This window comes from Haliotis rubra, unplaced genomic scaffold, assembly GCF_003918875.1.
Source record: "Haliotis rubra isolate DU_JTF1 unplaced genomic scaffold, ASM391887v1 Scf539, whole genome shotgun sequence".
NCBI classification, from domain to species: domain Eukaryota; kingdom Metazoa; phylum Mollusca; class Gastropoda; order Lepetellida; family Haliotidae; genus Haliotis; species Haliotis rubra.
In genome coordinates this window covers 445,275-469,679 of record NW_025767234.1, presented here as the reverse complement: position 1 = coordinate 469,679, position 24,405 = coordinate 445,275, and the positions used below count along the sequence as shown (strand labels likewise).

The 24,405-nt window shown below is 39.1% G+C and overlaps 2 protein-coding genes across 2 annotated transcripts in view; both read left to right on the top strand.

The window, feature by feature from the left end:
* Positions 1-24,405, top strand: part of LOC124253302 — an 88,399-nt gene that overhangs the window by 38,493 nt on the left and 25,501 nt on the right. The gene's annotated exons all lie outside the window — the stretch shown is intronic.
* Positions 6,748-9,759, top strand: LOC124253303. Its single transcript, XM_046687051.1, has 3 exons — positions 6,748-7,132; positions 7,464-7,577; positions 8,142-9,759. Exons 1-3 carry the CDS (start codon positions 7,018-7,020, stop codon positions 8,714-8,716), a joined length of 804 nt encoding a protein of 267 aa, XP_046543007.1. The 5' UTR covers positions 6,748-7,017; the 3' UTR covers positions 8,717-9,759.

Here is a 24,405-nt window from a genome sequence, read left to right as displayed (position 1 = left end):
TAGGAACATTGAACATACAACCTCTGAAGCCAACACTATCTCTACATACTGAATTAAACTGTGACTTAAGTGAAAATGAGGATTTTAATGCTCTGTTTTCGTTTTGCTTTCGTTGTTGATGTGATTACCAATTAAATGACATTATATATTTGTAAATATAATTAGAATAACCTTGAGTTTCCAGGGCACAAAAGTTACTGTTTGGAAGTACGGAATTACCGATGTTTCTGGAAACAATAAATTGTATATGTCCCTGTTGAATGAAGCTGAAAGATCATTCTATTCTTTCCACCCTCATGTTCACTTAATTCACAGTTTAATTCAGTATTTAGAGATAGTGTTGGCTTCAGAGGTTGTATGTTCAATTTTATGGCCGTGATGTTTACACCTGACAGACCATCTCCTATACTTTGATACGCTTACTGTAATAACGAGGACCTTACACTACGCTGAACATCATCTTACCCAGATTAGTTCCTGTGGGGAAACTAGTCACACACCACTTCAGTAATCAGTACTTGATGTTCGAGATCATTATTGAGCAATACTTTTAGTGTGACTTTTACTTAAGACTCGTGAAGATTCGAGTTAGAATTAGTCTAAAACAACCCATGTTTGTAGTAAGATGCGACTAATAGGAACATGTGATCAGGCTCGCTGACTTGATAGACACATGTCATCGTATCTCAATTGCGTAGATCGATGTTCATGATGTTGATCACTGGATTGTCTGGTCCAGACTCGATTATTTCAAGACCGCCAAACTATAACTGGAATGTTGCTGAGTGCGGCGTTAAACAACAGGCTGATCTAATGAGTACGTTTCCGGGAAGGTCTAGCCCTATCATATGACTACATATAAAAATGTATAAAAATGCTTTAAAAAATAGTAATATCCTTCTATTTTTCCACATTCATAGGTGTTTGTTTGAGACGTTACCAATAAACCCGGAACCATGATCAGGTCTCGAACCCAAGATAACAGACAAGTGGCGTATGTGCAATGTGAATTGAAGCGTCTTCGACTACTGGGGTTAATCGTGATTAATGCGTATAAGTGAATGGGCCTGCCCAGTTTAACAGAGATAAACCACCCTCAAGGGATTTCCCCAGGTGATATTTATAGAATGCGCCAACGGGTTACACCTGTGAACTTCACAAGGGTCATGGCTGTCACAAATATATTATGCAGGTACAATGCGGACGTGGATGGGTGCACATTCCATAGTCTGAATAATATTGATTATGATTTGTAAAGCTAACAAGTATTATCCACATTTCCCCACTGGGATTTCTTTGTTACAAGATGTCACGCCATGTACACAGGGGTCAATGTAAACAATGAAATCTTCATAATAAACATCGCCTACTGCATGTATTGCATATACGTTATGCATTTGTATGTCAGATCAATAACTTCAGGCATTCTATTCATTAACATAATGTGTTCATGAACAGAAGCTACACTACCTATAGTGATGTTCATTATACTTTAAATATTGTTTTATTATTAACTGTGACACTCAGCATGTTGTTACTATGATACAAACTCTCCGAAGTTTTACACAGGAAAAGGCTGAATCCCTATCTTGATTGTTATGATTTACAGATTAAGATTAAACGTGCAGCAGAGAGTGATCCTGGAATTGTCAGGCTGATAAAGCTCATCATCAGCTAAGGGTCCTTGCACCCTCAACACGCACCCCAGTTTTACACAGGAACAGGCTAAATAATTGAATCTATGTCTTGGTTTTATGATTTTTATCACTATTTTGTGTCATCTAAAAAGACCGAAGGCAAGATTTGGGACCAGAGCAAATCCTGAGCGTTGGCTAGTAGCCTGCACTGTCGGCACGTAAAACAGCTAACGGAAGGTCTCTTTCCACCCCAACTGTGTCATCCACCTATATTTCCTTCAACCCATATGCATTAATCTCTTCGTGGTTAGCTGTGGTTATCTATACGATAGAAGGGTCTAGTGTTATACCTGCTTTGCTGACCTCACCCACGTTGTTATAATACTTATCATTGAAAGATATAAGATTCAGCCCATAGATTTAACTCCAGACCAGTTTTCAAGATTACCCAGACTAGTTTCAACAACATTCTAGAGGATTCTAATGGAATCAATCCTTGGTCACGTGATATACATGTATATAAGGGACGAATGTGGTCTTATCTCAGACTCGTGCAGCGTGTAGTAAGGTAAGTTTCCCCACCAGACTCTGCTTGGAATATGTGAGTATATCTGTTTTTATGCCAATATTTGGGGGTGTTCAACATCATCATTCATAAAAAGAGGCAATTGTTGACTCTTCATTATTATGTTGTCTATATAAACTCTTGACCGAGAGTGAGTGATTTGTTTCTGTACCAACATAGCAGTTACAGTGTATTTATGAGAGGCTGTGGTAGTGTAAGATAGCCTGACTTGTTCTACTTGTAACGAGTGCTCGGGCCTCTAAGATGGACTCATAAGCCATCATAGCAATATACGGGAGGATCGAAAATGTCTCTAGCGGACGTAACGGATACCGTGACTGCTAGAAGCTATAACAGATATGCAAGGCTACTATAGATACAATAACCTACTAAACGATAGCGTTGATATGAGAGACTACTACCGTTATAATATAAAGAAATCCTACAAACCACTACAGTACAAAAGGCTTCCATTCTCGAACTGCTCTAAAACTACAAAGGTTGTAACAGGGCCACGACAGAGACAAGAGAAGTTTCAAAGTCTCTCACCGTAGGGATTTCTTTTTGACAAGTATATGTGATGTTCATTGTACAAGAAATATTGTCTTTATTGTTATATGTGGACACCGAAAGTAAAACCAAAGCAGAAACGATGCATGAAGCCAGAAGGAAGGTCTTCAAGTTTTAGGAGATTAAGGCTGTGGTACATTTAAGATAAACGTGGTCACTGTAACACTGTGTGTTCATTATACAATCTCTAAATAACCTATGCATGTATTAGTCACAGCGAATCCCTCACAGTAGCAGTGTCCCCGGTACCATCCGACTTTTTCATGAGCATTTGACAGCGCTCGCCCAAATACGGCCAGGTGTACAAAGGCCTACGACATATTTACGTGAAGCGGGAACATAGTTCATGTGTGAAATGTGATACACTTGTGCAATTTACTAAATGCCTAAATATCTTAGAAAAATCAGCCTGTTTATGTGACATTTGTCTGACAGTTATGAGAGGCTGTATGATAACTAGAAAACGAGAGAACCACCCTGTTTGACCCAATTATCGATAGTGCAGAGCTAATTAAAGAAGCGTAGACCTATTACAAGCTATGGTGCAATATGTCAAGCTATTTATAGCACTGAAAATCCCCAAGTCTAAAGATAACGAGGGCTGGCTTGTGACTATTATTAGGGAGACGACTCGTCATCTAACATTTATCCATAATCAATTGTTTAATGAGCATATTCAAGCAAGGAGACAAACTTGTTTTTTAAAGCAGAATAACGAACCAGTCTGTTTCAGTGAGACTGTCATAGACCGAACGTGATTGTATGTATGTAAACAAAAAAACTCCCTCGCAAGTTGTTGGTTGCGGTACTTAACATCTAGTAAAGACATCAACGTATGGACTGTTATATTTCAGTGTACAATAAAATGTGAAAGAGTATACAAAGATCTACTTCATACGTCTTTTCATCCAAAGTATGTATTTCGAGGAATGCAACGATGAGAGGAACTAGTCACACACACGAGGTTGAGTCACCTGTGTAAACAAACCCTTATCAACCTCACACAACAGTAATGCTCGTACAGTGAGAGCGAAACTAGGTCAAACAGTCGCTCGAGACCAGTCCTAACCTGTGTAAACCAATTGCTTCTGCATGAGACATGGTTTCTGATAAAAACATATGCAGTTTATTTCCACATCATTTGTATTCTCACCATGCCAGTTGAAGGATGGACAGAATATTTGCCCAACATTTACTTCATTTCCAAATATCCAGCCTTCTTTTCAGGTCCAACAAAGTTATATCAAATGATGAAAAAGGAAGGGAAATATGGTATAAGTTTACATCACATTAAGAAGTGGTTAGCTTCTCAAGATGATATTTCCTTCAGCGACCTTTTAGGTACGAATTCAAGTGAATCAGAAGGGTCTCAATTGGTTTTCATGGTCGATGGGATGTTGACTTGGCTGATGTATCTAACATAGCCTCCGACAATGACGGTGTGAAATACTGAGTGATAGCTATCAAGGTATTTACAAGATTTCCATGGGTGGAACCCCTTTAAACTAAAACACCGCACGCCGTCATTAAGGCCATGACGAAGATATTTTCTCGTGCCTCAATACCACAAATTCTAAGATCTGACAAAGGTTGTGAATTTGATAATAGAAGGATGAGGTTACTTTTAAGACATAAAGGTATCACGTATATGACACAAAATGAAACCAAGTCTTCTTATGCGGAGAGAGTAATACAGACACTCAAGACCACTATATATAGATATTTTACTTAAAAACAGACATACCGTTATTTGAAATTTTTGCAAGATTTTGTTTGGCCCTATAACCATAGACCTCATAGATCTTTGAATGAATGATCACCCACTGACATTACTGCGAACAATGAATATCTTGTTTTGGAAAAAACAATACATTGACCGACTATTGAAACAAGTAAAACCCAAAGCAGAAACGATGCATGAAGTCAGAAGGAAGATCTTCAAGTTTAAAGTAGGAGATGAAGTAAGCCTGTCACACCCGGGTGTACATTTAAGATAAACGTGGCAGGTCACAGCAACATTGTTTGTTCATGATACAATCTCTAAATAACTTATACATGCATATAATCACAGCGAATCTCTCCCAGTAGCAGTGTCCCCGGTACCATCCGACTTTTTCATGAGCATTTGACAGCGCTCGCCCAAATACGTCCAGGTGTACAAAGGCCCACGCAAGGATTGCCTCGACATGTTTACGTGAAGCGGGAACACAGTTCATGTGTGAAATGTGATACACTTGTGCAATTTATTAAATCCCTAAATATCTTAGAAGAATCGGCCCGTTTATGTGACATTTTGACTCAAAGTTATGAAGCAGGTATCATGGAAGCGAAAAATATTAAAACTATGCATGCACATGATTATTCACCAAGGACAACACAAGTAAGAAAACACTACATGTTGTTTCATAACAACAATTTTATCCTCAACGGAGTTAATTCAGCCAGTGGACATCGAGGTAACCAGAGCCTACACCTCGATTCCTGTGATCACCTGAAGACAGTGAATAGCTGTAACTTATCTCCATATTCACAAGGAATATAGCAGTATTCGTTTCCAACCAAATCGCTCTGGATGTATTCAGCTGAGAGGTAAGCACAGCCTATACTTAGTGTAGCCAGATAAATTGATTTCATGTTTCTACCTCGTGTTCAAACAATATTATTTCCTGTCACAATGGTAGTACATACCATAATATTTAAGAATAATTCGTATGTAGTCTTTCTAATCAAGAATTAATCAGCATTCATTGTAGTAAGAGCTGAAGCTTCGAGTATATTGTGTTGGAATTGTTCAGGGTAGATACACCGTTTGTGTTGTGTTGGAATTGTTCAGGGTAGATACACCGTTTGTGTTGTGTTGGTATTGTTCAGGATAGATACACCACATGTGTTGTGTTGGTATTGTTCAGGATAGATACACCACATGTGTTGTGTTGGTATTGTTCAGGATAGATACACCACATGTGTTGTGTTGGTATTGTTCAGGATAGATACACCACATGTGTTGTGTTGGTATTGTTCAGGATAGATACACCACATGTATTGTGTTGGTATTGTTCAGGATAGATACACCACATGTGTTGTGTTGGTATTGTTCAGGGTGGATACACCACATGTATTGTGTTGGTATTGTTCAGGATAGATACACCACATGTATTGTGTTGGTATTGTTCAGGATAGATACACCACATGTGTTGTGTTGGTATTGTTCAGGATAGATACACCACATGTGTTGTGTTGGTATTGTTCATTGTGGATACACCACATGTATTGTTTTGATTTGACCAGGGTGAATGAATAACACGTTTGTTTTGGAATTCGTAAAGGTGTATGTAGTTAATGTATTCATGTATTGTGTTGAAGTTGTCTAAAGTGAGTTAGCCTAGTTGTTAAAGCATTCGCTCGTCACGCCAATGACCCCGGATAGATTCCCCACATGGGTACAATGTGTGAAGCCCATTTCTGGTGTCCCCCACCGTCATATTTATGGAATATTGCTAAAAGCGGCGTAAAACGTAACTCACTCACGTCCAGAGTGGATATAGCTCATGTAGTGTTGGGGTTGTCCATAGCAGATATAGCTCATGTAGTGTTGGAGTTGTCTATAGCAGATATAGCTCATGTAGTGTTGGAGTTGTCTATAGCAGATATAGCTCATGTAGTGTTGGAGTTGTCTATAGCAGATATAGCTCATGTAGTGTTGGAGTTGTCTATAGCAGATATAGCTCATGTAGTGTTGGAGTTGTCTATAGCAGATATAGCTCATGTAGTGTTGGAGTTGTCTATAGCAGATATAGCTCATGTAGTGTTGGAGTTGTCTATAGCAGATATAGCTCATGTAGTGTTGGAGTTGTCTATAGCAGATATAGCTCATGTAGTGTTGGAGTTGTCTATAGCAGATATAGCTCATGTAGTGATATAGGAGTTGTCTATAGCAGATATAGCTCATGTAGTGTTGGAGTTGTCCATAGCAGATATAGCTCATGTAGTGTTGGAGTTGTCTATAGCAGATATAGTTCATGTAGTGTTGGAGTTGTCTATAGCAGATATAGCTCATGTAGTGTGTTGGCGGTATCTAGAGGTAACTAGAGCATACAGATTATACGTAATTGTGAAAGGTGGATATTGTGATGCCTTCTTTGAAGACCCAGTTGCTCACCATTTTACACACAAAAATGAAACCAAACACTCTCAATGACATTCAAGATGCTTGTGATCATAACGATTTGAGTTCGGTGTTTCAGAATGTCAGAGACAAGAAAACAACGCCCTATACCTAATGTTCCAGAGGATGAAGGAGACATGGCACTGGCCCTAGAACGTGCACAGAACCAAATAAAGAAGGCACTCCATCCTACAGGTACACGAGTCTTCCTACGTATAATCAGTTAACTACGGTTATAAGGGGTATAACATGGGCGCTTTGCTATAGGCCTGTTCGTTATAAACATAGTTTACTGTATCGGCAGAGACGAAGATAAATTGAAGCCATGGATATCTAAGATACGTTTGTTGTTTTTGTGTAATCAGTCGTGTGGGGATCAGACAATATAATGATTGTTGTTATGGTTGGCGTCCCATATCGCTAGCGTATGGTACAAGCAATAAAACAAGTAACCACGCTTTGAACATTTTTAGGCTCTTACATGAAGCTCTCTGCTAATGTACTTCTTGTGTTTGTCTTTCTTCAGTTGGTGATGGACAGCTGCGGACAGAAACAATGATAGGCGCGCCCGGGGGGTGCATGTACAGATCCAACGTGTCAACTGTACACAATGGAGATAATGTAACATTAATCTTCCAAAGTACGTTTTGCATGAAAGACATAAACACATTATGTGGTTGCCAACACCCTGATTAATATCTGACAGTTAATATCAAACAGTTCATGTGATTTATATTTTCCACATCAATCGTTGATGGATTTGTTAATCATAAACGTTTTTAGGATTACTTATGTGTAGACTGGTTGTTAGTTTACAAGGTAGTGAAACGTGTACAACGTGTAAAGTTAATGTTCGTAATCGTCTTCAAGCCAGTCACACATATTCATTCCATGAACATTACACATAATATACTTTACTGTAATTGTACATTGCAACGTTTGCAAAATATAAAAATACAAATGCTAAAAATGCAATACTAATAGGAGGTATAAACCTTCTTATAGTGATTTATTAACTCGTATTTGTGAATACGTAGGATTCGTTACAAAAAGGTGTTCTTTTAACCCACATTTCTTATGATTGTGGAAAGGGTTGGGTGGTTTGGATTAATATTGATCAAGATCGACTGGTTATTAATTAATGTGTTAATACTGTTGATGTAATTGAGAAAGATGGACTGACAGTAATGTATTTTGTTTCCAGGTGGCTGTACAAATGAGGATTTTGAACATATCAAGAGGCGTCTGAGAGATTTGGAAACGAGCAATTTTCCCCGAAGATCTGCGCAGACTCTTCAGAGTCCTGCTCCAGTGACTAGCAAGAAACATGACTCGGAAAGCGGAGATGCCAATACAGATGAACGAATCGCGGGGGTCTTACATGCATATCACGACAATGGGTCTGCAATGACAGATGATGAGCTCTACGTTCATCTTCATCAGTGTGACGTGAGCGATGTGAGTGAAGAGGACATTCAATCCTTAACAGACGAAGAGGTGTTTTATCATCTTGTAAGTGTTCTTGCATGCTGCAATATCACGCCATCAGAAGAATTATACGACTCTGACACACTTGGAATTAAGATGAGGGTCAAAGCAGGGCAGCATATACACAAGAAGGAAGACCCACTCAATGTTCTAACAGAAGAGACTATTCCAGACGTCAAGCTTAAATCTAGCATCAAGGTGGAAATAGGTCCGGGAACCCGGGAGCGGACCAACTTGATGGTCGTCAACTCGGAGAAACTGATGGAAGATTGTACAACTGCAGAAGGTTGACAGCTTCACCTGAATGATGTCCGTTCGGGGAAATTAGGGAATGATGGTTCCAGAACAGATAGTGGGCAGAAACAGCTGGATGCTGCATATGCAGAGACTTTGGTTGAAGATCGTTCCAGGGTAGATAGTGGACGGAATGCTGTTTGTTCAGAGAGTTTGAGGGAAGGATGCGGGAGATAATCCTAATATTAAGAGAGGCCTGTTACTTCCCTCCCTGTCGACCCACTGATTGGCCTCCCTGGAAATTGTGTAGAATTTACGTTTGATCTCAGATGCATCCAGTCAAGGCCAGTGCGAGTCATCTCTCGGCAGAATGTGGAAAAAGACTGTTGAGAGTTACATCCCCTGGAAATGTGCAAGAGGTGTTCACAGTTAGTGAATTAGGGCCAGGGATTAGGCTTGAATCAGGCTTTTATGCAGGGCATCCTGAAGTTATCAAAATTGATCTGAGAGACATTCAAAACTTAGTAGTGAGAGTGAAAACAAAACTAAATGTGGAACTCATTTTGCAGATCAGTGCGATGAATCCACCAACTGCCTGGTTCCAAAGGATCGAAACTTTTCTGTCGGGTATGCTATTAAAAGATTGTTGATTTGCATCGGAGTGTTACTTTTATCATGCAAATATTATCTATAACTTAGACTTTATTGAAAGTAAGTCTGACTTTATATATCAAAAGTTTTTGATGAAGTGAAAGATTATAATTTAATGGTCATATTAATTTTTACCTCCACTGTCATCTACCAAGCTGTATATTAATGCTTTGTTATTTTGGATTTATATGCTTTTAACTATACCCTTACTACACATTTTTCGCTCTGCTTTATTGTAATGATCATACGTCATCGGTCGAGAGTACTGTATCTCAGTTCTTTAATGGTAAATACCCTGAGTCCTGACCTGAATGGACAGATGTGTTTTCCAATGAATCCAGGATATTCATCATACTGGAATAGAGAAAGGTACATTGCTTTGGTATTTGTATGATTAGAATGACCTTTAGTATAGCTAAAATAGTATCATGCTTCTTGTACATAGCCAATAAAAGCCAAATACCGAATTCATGTTGCTTTTTTCCTTATTCAGAACTATCTTGTCTGAAAGGCTGAAATTGTTAAATTATCTGAGATGTATAGGTCTTATTTATCACCTTAAAGGACTAACTATTTTAGTAGATAGCAAATGTTTTGAAGCATTTGTAAGAGAAAAGGAAAGTTAAATCACACTTTTGGATGCTATAGGGACCAACTGTATGCTAGTGAGAAAATTTACTTCACAGAATCCACTTTAATGAAAACTTTAACTTATGAATAATGGGATGTTCTAATGGTTGGGGTAATCTCACTCATGTAGTGGGTAAATCCACACCGGAGACTTTGTTCGCTTCCCCACATGGGTAAAATGTGTGAAACATATTTCTGGTGTTGCCCATCATGATATTGCTGGAATATTGTTAATAGTGGCATAAAGCCACACTCACTCACTAACCCACTCACAGACATTTTATAGCATCCATTGAGTCTTATACAATCCTCTGGAATGTTTCAGTTTACACTCTCTATATTGCAGACTGTCCGTCGGTGTCTCAATAAGATTAGTTTTCACCTGTGTGGGTTATCTTCTTGCTGGCTTTTTACAGTTGTGTAGAAGATTAGCTGTGCACTTTGTGTAATTTCATACCCGTGAGCAAGTAAGGCAGATGTGCATGAGACTAAGCTGATAAGGAAGGAGGTCACTTGTGACCTGCTGGTATACGGGGTACACTATAAATATCTTTGCAGAGTTCAGTTGCTAAATCTAAGCAGGATCCACTGATCGTCCAAATCCCAAATTCCCCCGGATCCTGGTCATGTCAGTCTCAACCCGCGGTTGCGCCTTTCACTAAGTGATTAACGGCCTGCTCCCAGGACATCAAAACATCCAAATGCACTAGTATGACGTTCTGTATGTATGATATACCCTCTTATCTTGCATTAATCTAAAACAAGTCATAGCGTAGCAATGTAGAACGTCATCCGTATTGCACCCTTGTATTACTATCCTAAGATTACATGGATGTGTAATCTATTTAGTAACAGATTAATGCAAGATAATAAGGTATATGATATAATATAGTATAATAAAAGGTCACTCTAGTGCATTTGGATGTTAATAACTGAAATAGAAAGGCGTTTGAAGACGTATTCACTCCTCACTCCTCACTCACTTACACTCCTCACTCACTTACGCACTCATTCACTCACTCAAATTGTACAGATTAATGCCTATCGTGTCGCAATAGTGAAGATCCGGGTTAGGATTGGCTTTTCTCAAATGAGAACGTTCCCGGGGACTTCAAACCCACGTCATATGTAATGTATAAAATAACTTCACCGTCACACCCTCCTAATTTTACAGCTTGATAGGTGACTGCTTGAAATGTTAATCCTGACACATGAACCGTGATCAGGGCCTTTTAAAGAACATGGGATCTGAATGAGGCCTGTGTAAATGTGCACTGACGTATCACTTTGCATTATCAGGTCAAAGTATGTGTCTGCCTTACACGTTAATACTGACTGTCTCTGTCTGTCTCTCTCTTACTGTGTATGTGTGTGTAATATTAAGGACAAGGATATACACCTTGCTGTGCGTATGATCATGCGTATCTGAAGCCGGTGTGTCGCAGAGAGAGGGAGAGAGAGAGAGAGAGAGAGAGAGAGAGAGAGAGAGAGAGAGAGAGAGAGGATGGAGAGAGGGAGAGAGAGAGAGAGAGGAGAGAGAGAGAGAGAGAGAGAGAGAGAGAGAGAGAGAGAGAGAGAGAGAGAGAGAGAGAGAGAGAGAGAGGGGTTGGGGGGGAACCCTGGCAGGCCCAGCGCTTAAATCAGTCCCGGACGGCCGGTCGCGCACGCACGCACACACACACATACCACGTGCATATATTTACAGCAGCAGAATATATTGTTACACCTGCTTTGCTGATGTCACTCGCAATTTCCCTACAATGTTTATCAATACTTGAACAAGATTAGTTCAGACCGCACGATCAAAATCGTGATTTTGTATCCTGTTGACTGCCATATATTCGTAGGCGAGATACAAATGACATGTGTATGTACGTAGATAAATCAAAGTCATCTCACAACGTGTGGTTAAAGAGTGTGCTTGAGCTAAGTTACCTCCCCTGATTCTGCAATGATATCAGCACCATAGGTACACACCTACAGTATATCTATTTTAATACACACATGTCGTAGTTAAAGCTTCCTCATTCAGCAGCTGACAGTTTATTTGTGAGTTGTCTTTATACTGGCTATGAGCTTTCTTTTAGGACTCTAAACTTGTGTTGTGGGTGTTGCATTGTCACTACAGTTCACTAGAGTTATATAAACTGCTTGTAATGAGTGTTAACTCTGGAATCAGTCGTGTTCATTGTTTAAGTGTAACACGTGTTATTAACCTTTCAGAAAATCAGGATACTTAAGTCATCGACCTTAACGTGCGTTCAAGACGGAGACAGATACAATGACAGTCCACGGAGATTCTAAACAGCGGATGTAAAGGACACAGCGACTACTAGAAGCTATAACAGATCCACGAGGGTACTGGACATATGAGCAGCTACTAGGCGATAATGTTGATATAGGATACTAATTAAGGTCATTATTACACACAGGGCTCCGAGAGGCCATCAAGGTCGTAACAGGAGGCTGAGGGACCTGCGACTGTTGCCGAGGGGTGGTGAACCAACATGGAATACAATAAGGGTGTTGACATTTTACCAAAGCTCTTAAGATGTGAAGATGTCTTCCAGAAACTTACAAGGCGGTTAGTACTGATTCAACTTGTGCAACTACAGTTTCAAAGACAGAATGTGATTCCACTTTAATACAAAACGTATATGGATGCTAGAGTTTACAGATAGTTGAATGGTCGTGGAGATGTTATGATGATTTAATAATAAAATGTTAAACAGAAACAAAACATAAGGTCTATTCATAATATTTATTGTTCGATTTTTTAGAGTTTCATTGGAAACCGGGAGTCCCGGAAACCACCATCCATGAGTGTCCATGGCGGGATGGGTAACACAAGTATGTACTGGTGCCTTAGATAGTTAAATACTCACCATCTTTACATGACTCTGTACCCAAATTTAAATTCCATACATTGGCCTTATATCAATCAAAGATGTGAAACCTACATTATTTTTAATTTCAGATAATTATTATCTCATTGGTGGTCGAGAAGAAGTCATCACGAGGATGATAGAAAAATGGGAATTGGAACACAGACTGACAACAATGTCCTTAAATCAGCACAGGGTAAGTGACATAGGACGTTGTCCTTTGTTCTCGATCTAAGAAGTTGGGGAAGAGGCATTCCCAACCGTTTTGCTACAATCATTAGTGTCTTGTGGCCAAGTAAAATTGGCATCTGTGTTACAGATACATCTACGAGTGAAAGGAAATCACGAGTTCGTCTAGACAGCGAAAGTGAAAAACAAGTGATGGTTGAAGATCAAACCCAGCAACACAGACACCAAGCTGTTACAGATGTTGCTAAGGACGCTTCTACAGAAGATGCTACAGATTCAGCTATAGAGGCTGCTACAGACGCTACTACAGAAGTTGCTACAGACGCTACTACAGAAGTTGCTACAGACGCTACTACAGAAGATGCTACAGATTCAGCTATAGAGGCTGCTACAGGCACTACTACAGAAGTTGCTACAGACGCTACTACAGAAGTTGCTACAGACGCTACTACAGAAGTTGCTACAGACGCTACTACAGAAGTTGCTACAGACGCTACTACAGAAGTTCCTACAGATGTTGCTACAAAAGTCGCTGCAGACCATGCTATAGAGTCTGGCAATGACGGTCAATATTCCTATAATATTAAACCTAAGTGTAACACAGATGATGGTTTAATAGGTTGATCGTGTTTCCTCATATCAAGGTATCGGGTGTTTTGTTGTTACATCTAATTCCAGGATGATACATTGGCCCATGAACATATAAGGCATCCGACATGTAAATAATGTTATTTCCATATAACACTAAAATCAGATGTTGAAAAATCACGATATAAAAGTCTGAAGAACACTGAACGAAAGATTCCTTTGACAAATACACTCCTACTGATGAATTTTGTACTTTCGTGTTGCAATTTGGTGATGTCTTGTATAGTTGTATTAAAGTTTTAACACACATTTTCCAATACTTGACCTATCACCATAGGCATGTGATGTTTGTTTCAGCATCCTTCGCCTCCGCCCTTTATCGTTCCATGAGAATATTATTTCGAGGAAGAAACGCATCTCAGGCAGGTAAAGACCATTCACTCCGCAACGAATATACCAACGTCTCAACTTCGACTAGAGCCAAACATTGTGTGCTTTACGTTGTCAAATTGAATAAGGTGTTATTCAAATGTGCAAATTTATAATGCATACATATTGTAATGCGCAACCTCAAAAGCATGCTCAGATCCAGTTAGTAAATCAACTCTCGACAACTTGGTGGGAGAGAAACGGAAACTTGAAACATCCTTTTTATATTGGAATGATATTGTACTTTGTCAAACTAAATACCTTGAAATGTTCTACAGTCTCGGTCTTTAATGTCGGTTTGGACATAAACGTTCATTGTTCCTGTATCTTATTTCATTTCAGCTTAAAGAATGTTTGCTTGGGCTAGAGATTCGTGAGCCTGATATAGATCTGCATTCGAAAGGCCTTTCAGTCGAAAGATGTAATGGAGAAGTTGAATCTGAAAATACAAAAGACTGTGTAGAAGCAGATAGGGTCATGGTTTCAGCAGGAGGATCAGTATGCTCCACACCTATCGTCCACAAAGAGGAATTTCCTCGTGCATCTTCAGGTGATAATGACAGCATCCCCCACCAAGTAAGAGTCAGTCAGCCTACGACAACGCGTAAGTCGCGAGGCCTCGAAATTGACACCATTGCCCAAGCAGAAATGCCCTTTGACACTGGTGGTATACATAGTGGCACTGGTGGTATATATAGGAATGGTGGAATCGGAAGTTCCACATTGGCACTTAGCATGCAACCGGATAACCAGGAGATCCGACTCGGGAATCAGGTCAAGGAGTGCACCACTCCACTTGAGAATAGGCATTTCCATAAAGGTGAAGGCAGCAACATAGCAAGGGATGCCCCGAACGGAGGCTGGACTCCCTCCAAGCAGGGAATAGAGATTGTTGTGATGCTATACAAGCACCTGCTGGGGCAATGGAAGCAGATAGATCAGAGAGACCAAGCCATTGTTAAGGAACTTTTAAACAATATCATATTTCATAACCAGCACGGAATCCAGGAGGGATGACCTTCATCCCAGGTCAGCATAACCAATCGATGATCCATATGTCAGGTTATGGACAATGACTCTGTCTAGGAAACTGTAACAAACGTTGCTAACTATGTATTTACCATTGGCAGGAACAATCCCAAATTACTGTGGGAAATTGTCGAGAAAATGGACCATCTTGATAATATTAGCTATCAGTGATACTTTAATGCAGAATAACATTTTATGTACCATGGATGGTGCATGCACCATGGTCATGGTTACCCTTGCAATCTCCTGGTGTCATAATCGATTTTGAGTGATCCGTTCATATAAGTTCAACGGCTATTAGTAATTAACACCTGACAGTTTCGTGGGGTAATCAAGATCAGTAATACCGTAGGATAGACGTTTGATATTTTCACGCACCCTTGATGATGTACCATGTTCAAATATGTTGATGAGCATGTAAAATGCTGAAGGGTCTATATAGCCAAGAAAGGTCGTGTTTTTTACCCTGTAAAACTATGTGACGGGAAGACAAATATGTGTACCAAGTCTTCTGTACTTTATGAAATTAAAAATTGAAAGACATTTCATTGTCACCTTGTAAATGTATTCTCAAAACATCTGAATCGTGTCATTTATCATGTGATGATTCCATATCTGTATCCTCTAAATGCATGGAAGCATATTCACAGGACTTATCTTGTACCAGGTATTTATAGTCAATGGTGCCACTTTACTAATTGTACCAAATAGACTATATTCACATGTGCTGGTCCCAAAACGTAATTCTCAAGAAAACTGAATAAAATCTTCAGATAATTTCATTGTTAACGGGTTGTTATTAATTGTTATCAGAGGTTATTACACTTAGCGTATCAAAGTATAGGTGTAAACGTCACGACAAAAAGTAATATTATGTTAACAAAAAGGAACATTGCACATACAATCTCTGAAGCTAACACTATCTCTTAATACTCAATTAAGCTGTGAATTAAGTGAAAATGAGGATTTGAATTCCATTTTGCTTTCGTTGTCGATGTGATTTCCAATATAATGACATTTATGTATTTGTATATAAAAGTAGAATAACCTTGAGTGCTCCAGGGCACAGAAGTTACTGTGTTGAATTACGGAATTACCGATGTTTCTGGAAACAATAAATTGTATATGTCCCTGTTGAATGAAGCTGAAAGAGCATGCTATTCTTTCCACCCTCATTTTCACTTAATTCACAGTTTAATTCAGTATTTAGAGATAGTGTTGGCTTCAGAGGTTGTATGTTCAATTTTATGGCCGTGATGTTTTACACCTGACAGACTATCTCTTATACTTATACGCTTAATGTAACAAGGGAGACATTGCGCTACGCTGAACATCATCTTACCCAGATTAGTTCCTGTGGGGAAACTAGTCACACACCACTTCAGTATTCAGTACTTGTTCGAGATCATTATTGAGCAATACTTTTAGTGTGACTTCTACTTGTGACTCGTGAAGATTCGTGTTAGAATTGGTCTTCAGTAACCCATGCTTGTCGTAAGAGGCGACTAACGGGATCGGGTGGTCAGGCTCGCTGACTTGGTTGACACAGAGAAAGATGCTTGTGTTGTTGATCACTGGATTGTCTGGTGCAGACTGGATTAGTTACAGACCGCCGCCATATAGCTGAGTGCAGCGTTAAACAACAAACAAACAAATATAATTGTACATAGTTATACAAAGCGCCTGGTACTGGCTGTTCTAATGAGTACGTTTCCGGGAAGGTCTACCAATATCATATGACTATGTATAAAAATAGCTTTACAGTCACATCCTTCTAATTTTATAGATTCATAGGTGCTTGTTTGATACGTTGCCAATAAACTGGAACCATGATCAGGTCTCGAACCCAGGATAACAGGCAAGGGGCGATTCTGCACGATGAATTGTGACATCTTCGGCCTCTGGGGTTAATCGTGAGTAACAGTGTAACAGAGATTAACCGCCCTCAGGGGTTTTCCCCAGGTGATATTTATGGAATGCGCCAACGGGTTACAACGGGACTTCTTTTTGACAAGATGTCACACCATGTACACAGGGGATAAACAATCAAATCTACATAATAAACATCATCTACTGCATATATTCCACATACGTTATGTACATGTATGTCAGATCAACAACATTCAGGCAATCTTTTCATTACTACAATGTGTTCATGAAGAGAAGCTACATAGCGTATTGTGGTGTTTATTATACTGTAATGATTGAATGTATTATTACATATGGCACCTTACATGTAGTTACTATTGATACAGACTCTCTGAAGTACATGTTACACAGGAAGAGGCTAAATAACTGAATCTAGGTCTAGGTCTTGATTGTTATAATTTTTATCATTATCATAATCATTTTGTTTCATCTCAAAATACCGAAGACAAGTTTAGGGACCAGAGCAATATCCTGAGCGTTGGTTTGTAGTCTGCTCTCTCGGCACGTTTGAAATTCGGAAAACCGATAACGAAAGGTCTCTTACCACCCAAAACTGCATTATCCACCTATATTACCCTCCATCCATTAATCTCTCCGTGGTTAACTGTGGTTATCTGTACGACAGAAGGGTTTATTATCATATCTGCTTTGCTGACGTCACCCAGGATTTCCCTATACTACTTTTCAATGAAAGATATAAGATTCAGCCCATGAATATACCTTTTGACCAGTTTCATGATTAGTCTAGATTACTTTCAACAACGTAAAAGATTCTGAGGGAATCAATCCCTGATCACGTAGTATACCTGTATATAAGCGGCGAATGTTTTCTTATCTCAAACTCGTGCAGCGTGTATAAAGATAGCATACATGAGGTAGGTTTCCTAACCAGACTCGGGGGGAATATGTGAGTATATATGCTTTTATCGCCAACATATCGGGGGGAGTTCAACATCATCATTCGTAAATAAAGGCAATTGTTGATATCTTCATTATTATGTTGTCAATATACCAATTATCAATCATTCTATAAGGATTCTTTAAGAGGGTCTGCTGTAGTGTTATAAAGCCTGACCTGTTCTACTTGCAACGGGTGCTCGGGCGTCCAACATAGACACATACACCTTCATAGCATACGGGAGGTTAATACGCAAGGCTACTATAGATACAATAAGCTACTACAGGATAGCGTTGGTATAAGACACTACTACCGTTATTATATAAAGAACTCCAAGAAGCTACTACAGCACAATAGGCTTCCATTCTCGGAGTGCTACAAAACAGGTAGCCACGACAGAGAACCCAAGACAAGAGGGATTGCGGATCCACATGGAATACAATAAAATTCACCAGAGCTCTGAAGATGTGAAGAGGTCGATGTCTTCGAGACGCTTTCCACGCAGTTAGTACTGATACAACCTATGTACCTAAAGTTGCAACAGAACAACGTGTTTCCACTTCAATACAAAACGTATATGAATGCTACAGTTTAATGCAATCGTTTACATACATTTGAATTGATCGTGGAGATAATAAGTTTTAATAGTGCACTTTCAAAGAGAAACAAATCATAAGGTCTTATCATAAATGGCTTGATTTTGTGTTGTTAGAGCAGAAATCGGGTGTCCAGGGAACCAACATCTATGGCGTCAGAGCAGACGCAGTCTCAACTGCCAACACAGCACAGATTGTCCATGGCGGGAGGGGTAACACATGTATGTACTGGTACCTTTTTGCTAAAATCATTAATGACTTGTTGCCAAGTAAAACTGCTATATGTGTTTCAGATACATATGTGAGTGACGGGAGTAACGGTGACACGTCATACTAGGAAACTAGCGGAAAATAACTAGAAATGCAAAGTCAAAGGGATGCGGTTAACTCAATGTCCTTAAGTCAACTCAGGGTAAGTGACGTTGTCCTTTTCCTGTTGTCAGTGTGCGACAGTATGTTCCCTGAGAAGTAGATGTACATGCATTCCCCACGTCTCCTTTTCTACAATCAATATTGGCCTTATGTCAATCACAGATGTGTAACTACATTACTTTTAATTTCAGATAATTATTATCTCATTGGTGGTCGAGAAAACGTCATCACGGAGAGGATCAATCAATCGGTAATTGGAACACAGATTGACAACAATGTCCTTAAATCAACGCAGGGTAAGTGACATTGGACGTTGTCCTTTCACTGTTGTCGACCTAAGGAGTTGGTGTACAGGCATTCCCCACCGTCCTCTTTTCTACAATCAGTATTGTCTTGTTGCCAAGTAAAACTGGTATCTGTGTTACAGATACATTTCCGAGTGAAAGGAAATCACGAGTTCGGCTTGACGGAAGTGAAAAACATGCGATGGTCGAAGATCAGTTCCAACAACGCAGACAACAAGCTGTTACACATGTTGCTAAGGACGCTGCTGCAGAAATTGCTACAGAAGCTGTTACAGAGTTCGACACTGACGGCGAACACTTCGATAATATTAGACGTAAGTTTATTCCAGCTGTTGAATAGGGTGATCTTGTTCAATGGGTCTTATTTCTTTATGACAAGGTATCAGGGTTTCTGTTCATAGTTCTAATTTCAGGATGATAAACTGTCATGAATTTATGAGGCACTTCAGGTAGGTAAAGACCATTCACTCAATAACGAGTGATTCAACATTTCAACTTCGTCTGGAGTAATATATTGTGTGTAAACATCATCAAACTGAATAAGATATTTTAGAAATTCATAATGCAAAATATTGCAATGCGCAACCTTAAAACCATGTTTAACAACACTCAACACTCGACAACTTAGAAATATAGTTTCTTTTCAAAGCATAAGTTTTAATTGAAATTTGTAAAGCTATACCTTACTATCTTCTACAAGCTCGGTTTGTAATATCTGATGATTTCTGCTATGTATTATTTCGTTTCAACTGAAAGATTGTTTCCCTGGTTTAGAAATCCGTGAGACTGACATAAATCTGCAGTCAAAAGGCCTTTCAGTCGACAGATGTAATGAAGAAGCTGAAGATGTGAATGCAAAAGACTGTATAGAAGCTGAATGAGTAATGGTTTCAGCAGAAAGAGCGGTATGTTCCACGCCTATCGTCCACAAAGAGGAATTTCCTCCTGCATCTTCAGATAATGATGACAGCATCCCCCACCAAGTAAGGGTCAGTCAGCCTACGACAACGCGTAAGTCGCGAGGCCTCGAAATTGACACCATAGCCAAGAAATACCCTTTGACACTGGTGGTATATATAGAAAGGGTGGAACCGGAAGTTCCACATCGGCACTTGGCATGCAACCGGATAACCAGGAGGTCCGACTCAGGTCAAGGAGTGCACCACTCCACATGACAATATGCATTTCGAGAACGGTGGAGGCAGCAACATAGCAAGGGATGCCCCGAACGGAGGCTGGACTCCCTCCAAGCAGGCAACAGAGAAAATGGTGATGCAGCGTGATATATCATGCACGGAATCAATCAGAGAGACTTCGGACACTGCTACCGATGCTGAGGACAATGTCACGTGATATAGCACCTCGTGACCCTGTTCCGCATAACCAGGTCGATGATTTATATGTCAGGTTATTCACAATGGAACTGACAGATATTGGATGTGATCTATCTAGGTAAATCGCAACAAACGTTGCTAACTATATTTTAACCATTGACAGAAACAATCCAAAATTACTGTCGGAAATTGTCAAGAAAATTGACCATCTTGATAATCGTCTGAGGCATCAAACAATATTATGAATTTATTATGATGGACGACCCATATCGTCAGGGCATGTGCTGTTCCCAAAAAGTATTTCTTAAGACAGCTTAATAGAATCTTCAGATAACCTCAGCGTTAACGGGTTATCTTAAACAGTAATCAGTCTTTAGATGTTCTTTTTATCGTTTGCTTTCGTTATCAATGTCAATATGAATTTAATGACATTGGTGAAATTCTAAATAGAATTAGAATTACCATGGGTGCTCACAGAACATAACGTTACTGTGTTGAATTACAGCAATTGAGCGCAATTATGATAATCTAATTTTCTGGAAACAATAAATTGTATGATTCACTGTTGAATAAAGCTGAAAGAGCATGCTATGTTTCCATTATCATTTACACTTAATTCACAGTTTAATTCATTATTTGGACATAATGTTTTGTTTGCTGGATTGTATGCTTAAATTTCCTTATCACTAAAACCTTATTAATTATTGTTGTGACAGACCATCCCCTATACTCTGCTATGCTTAGTGTAAAGACGAGGAAATAATGCTACGCTGAACATCATCTTACCCACCTTAGTTCCTGTGGGTAAACTAGTCACACACCACTTCAGTATTCAGCACTTAATGTTCGAGATCATTATTGAGCAATACTTTAAGTGTGACTTCTACTTCTGACTCGTGAAGATCCGTGTTAGAATTGGTCTTCAGTAAACCATGCTTGTCGTAAGAGTAAATGAGTGAGTGGGGTTCTACGTCGCTTTTAGCAATATTCCAGCCATGTCACGGCGGGAGACACACAGAAATTGGCTTTCACACATTGCACCAATGTGGGGAATCGAACCCGAGTCTTTGGCCTAACAAACGAACGCTTTAGCCACTAGGCTACCCCACCGCTCCCTTGTCGTAAGAGACGACTAACGGGATCGGGTGGTCAGGCTCGCCGACAACGTCGACACATGTCATCGTATCTCAAGTACGTAGATTGATGCTCATGCTGTTGATCACTGGATTGTCTGGTCCAGACTCGATTATTTACAGACCGCCACCATATAGCCGGAGTATTGCTGAGTGTGGCGTTAAACAACAAACAAGCAAATATAATACAAAGTTAGATTACATCTGTACAAAGTTATACAAAGCGCCTGACGTTTCTAATGTGTATGTTTCCGGGAAGGTCTACCAATATCATATGACTAATATTTACCAAAGGGGTGAGTATCAACTTGGAAATATTTCATGCATGATTTAAAAACACACAGAACCGTCCACACACAGTCCTTTGAAACAGAATAATCTCAAATAACGTGGGCAGACTTCCTGGAAGTCTGGATTTCCAGAAAGTCTCTGGGTTCCTTTTCATAATATTTTATGATTATTATTTATGGACTGTTTTTTCTGTTAAATATTTTTATTTCATAGATTAGATGTTAGTCTAAGTAACCAGTTGTTTGGGCGGTCTCGTTACTGAATATTGTCTCATTGTTTGTTCATACTGATCGCATAAAGAGGGTTAATGATTACAAACTTATATTTTACATGAACTGGGTTTCCTCACATTTTAGCGTTCATAGATTTTCATTCAGTGAAAACGATTCATACGTTTATGGATACTCTCTAATCCGGATGTCAACTGATATTACAATTTAATGTCTAGAACTCACGGATTTCCATTCAGTGAAAACGATTATTTCATCCAGTGAAATCGAAAACGAAACGATAATTTATAGCTTTCCCCGCAGTAGAAAAGCTGCGAGCACTCTCATTGTCTCGGCTCTATTCAGTGTACCTCCGACATTCTATGAATGCTGAAACATCGCCTCACGTTCATAAGCAACCAACGTTGGACACAAATATGTTTCAATTATCGTAATTGTGAAATGTATACACATGAGCCTTAATCTCGCACCACCCACTTGGTTTGGTATGATTGTTTTTTATCGTCAACAAACCGATACGCGTGCATCGATACAAAACACATTTAGGCAAAATACCAGGATGTTTATATCGCGAGGGTCCATGATACATCGATATATCGCCACGAGAGACGATATCCCGATACATTTGCTATACTGCTTAAAGTTTTTCTGTACAGCGAAAAGTCCACTATTTCCAGACATTTCCTGGAATTTTGATGTTGATCTTCCAAATTTACAGATACTAAAGTAAACTAAATAGATAACATCTTAACTCAATAGCATAATGGATGAAGACCAAAATGGTAGAAATGATGGTCCATTACAATTTATCTTCGAGTTGTAATTATCTAAATTATATGAAATTTCAACCTCTTTTTTAAGATGTGAAATATTTGGATGTCTGTTCTCTAGTCTTGATTTGAAAATATTGTATTTTGTGATAATTATGATGCGGTTGAGCACATCAGTTCTTTTCTCGGGTATCCAAATAATACCTTTTTTCTTGGGTGTGCCTGTTTTATGTTGAATCCACGCAATAACATTATTCCAAATCTCTTTGACAATGTAACATTCATAAAATACATGTATATGCATTATGGTTTCGACACTTGTTTTACAGAAAGTACACGCACTGGTTTCAATCAATTTCATTTTTGATAGCATTTCGTTTGTTGATATACACCTGTGAATAGTACTGTATTGAAAACATTGACGGTTTACATTAACAAGCACCATGAAAGCAGAGGTACAGATAAGCTGCGTATCTGCGTAAATACGCAAACATTTATGTGAAAACCCAATTCCTATTAAGTCTATTGCGTACAAGTACGCTTGAAGTTTTGTAAATACTCAATAAATGTGATCTTACATGCGTACACACAAAACTGTCCAATCGTAGCTTGCGTACCGGTGGATAGATAAAATAACTGACGTATATTGAGAGGTTCTATTTTAGGACATGAACTTGACAACCTGCAGTCTTTCTTATCGTTTCTCATATTACAGATCAAAGGTAAATCACAAACACTAACATTTAAACTATATTATATTTTTAAAATAAATGGAAATTGGCACAATACCCAAATGAGTTTGATTGAGGTGAGTACAATGTATTTCGTTACTCAAAGGAAAATTAGGATATCCAATTGAGATGAACACAAGGGAGTACATAACTCAATGACCCAAAACGTTATCTGTAGCTCTGTGACTCTATATAAAAAATGTATAAAAATAGCTTTACAGTCATATCCTTCTGATTTTTCCGGGTTCATAGGTGCTTGTTTGATACATTACCAATAAACCCGGAACCATGATCATGTCTCGAACCCAGAATAAGAGGCAAGAGCGTCTCCGACTACTGCGATTAATCCTGAGTAATGTGTATAAGCGAGTGAGCCTGCCCACTGTAACAGAGATAAACCGTCAAGGTGATATTTATAAAATGCGCCAAACGGGTTACACCTGTGAACTTCACAAGGGTCACGACAGTCACAAATATATTATGCAGGTACAATGCGTACCTGTATGGGTGCAAATTCCATAGACTCATATTGAGTAATATTTATAAAGCTAACAAGTATTATCCAAATTTCTGTAGGGATTTCTTTGTGACAAGATGTCACACCATGTACTCAGGGGTCAATGTAAACAATCAAATCTACATAATAAACATCATCTACTGCATGTATTGCATATACGTTATGTACATGTATGTCAGATCAATAACGCATCGGCCGTTCAGGCATTCTTTTCATATAATATAATGTGTGCATGAACA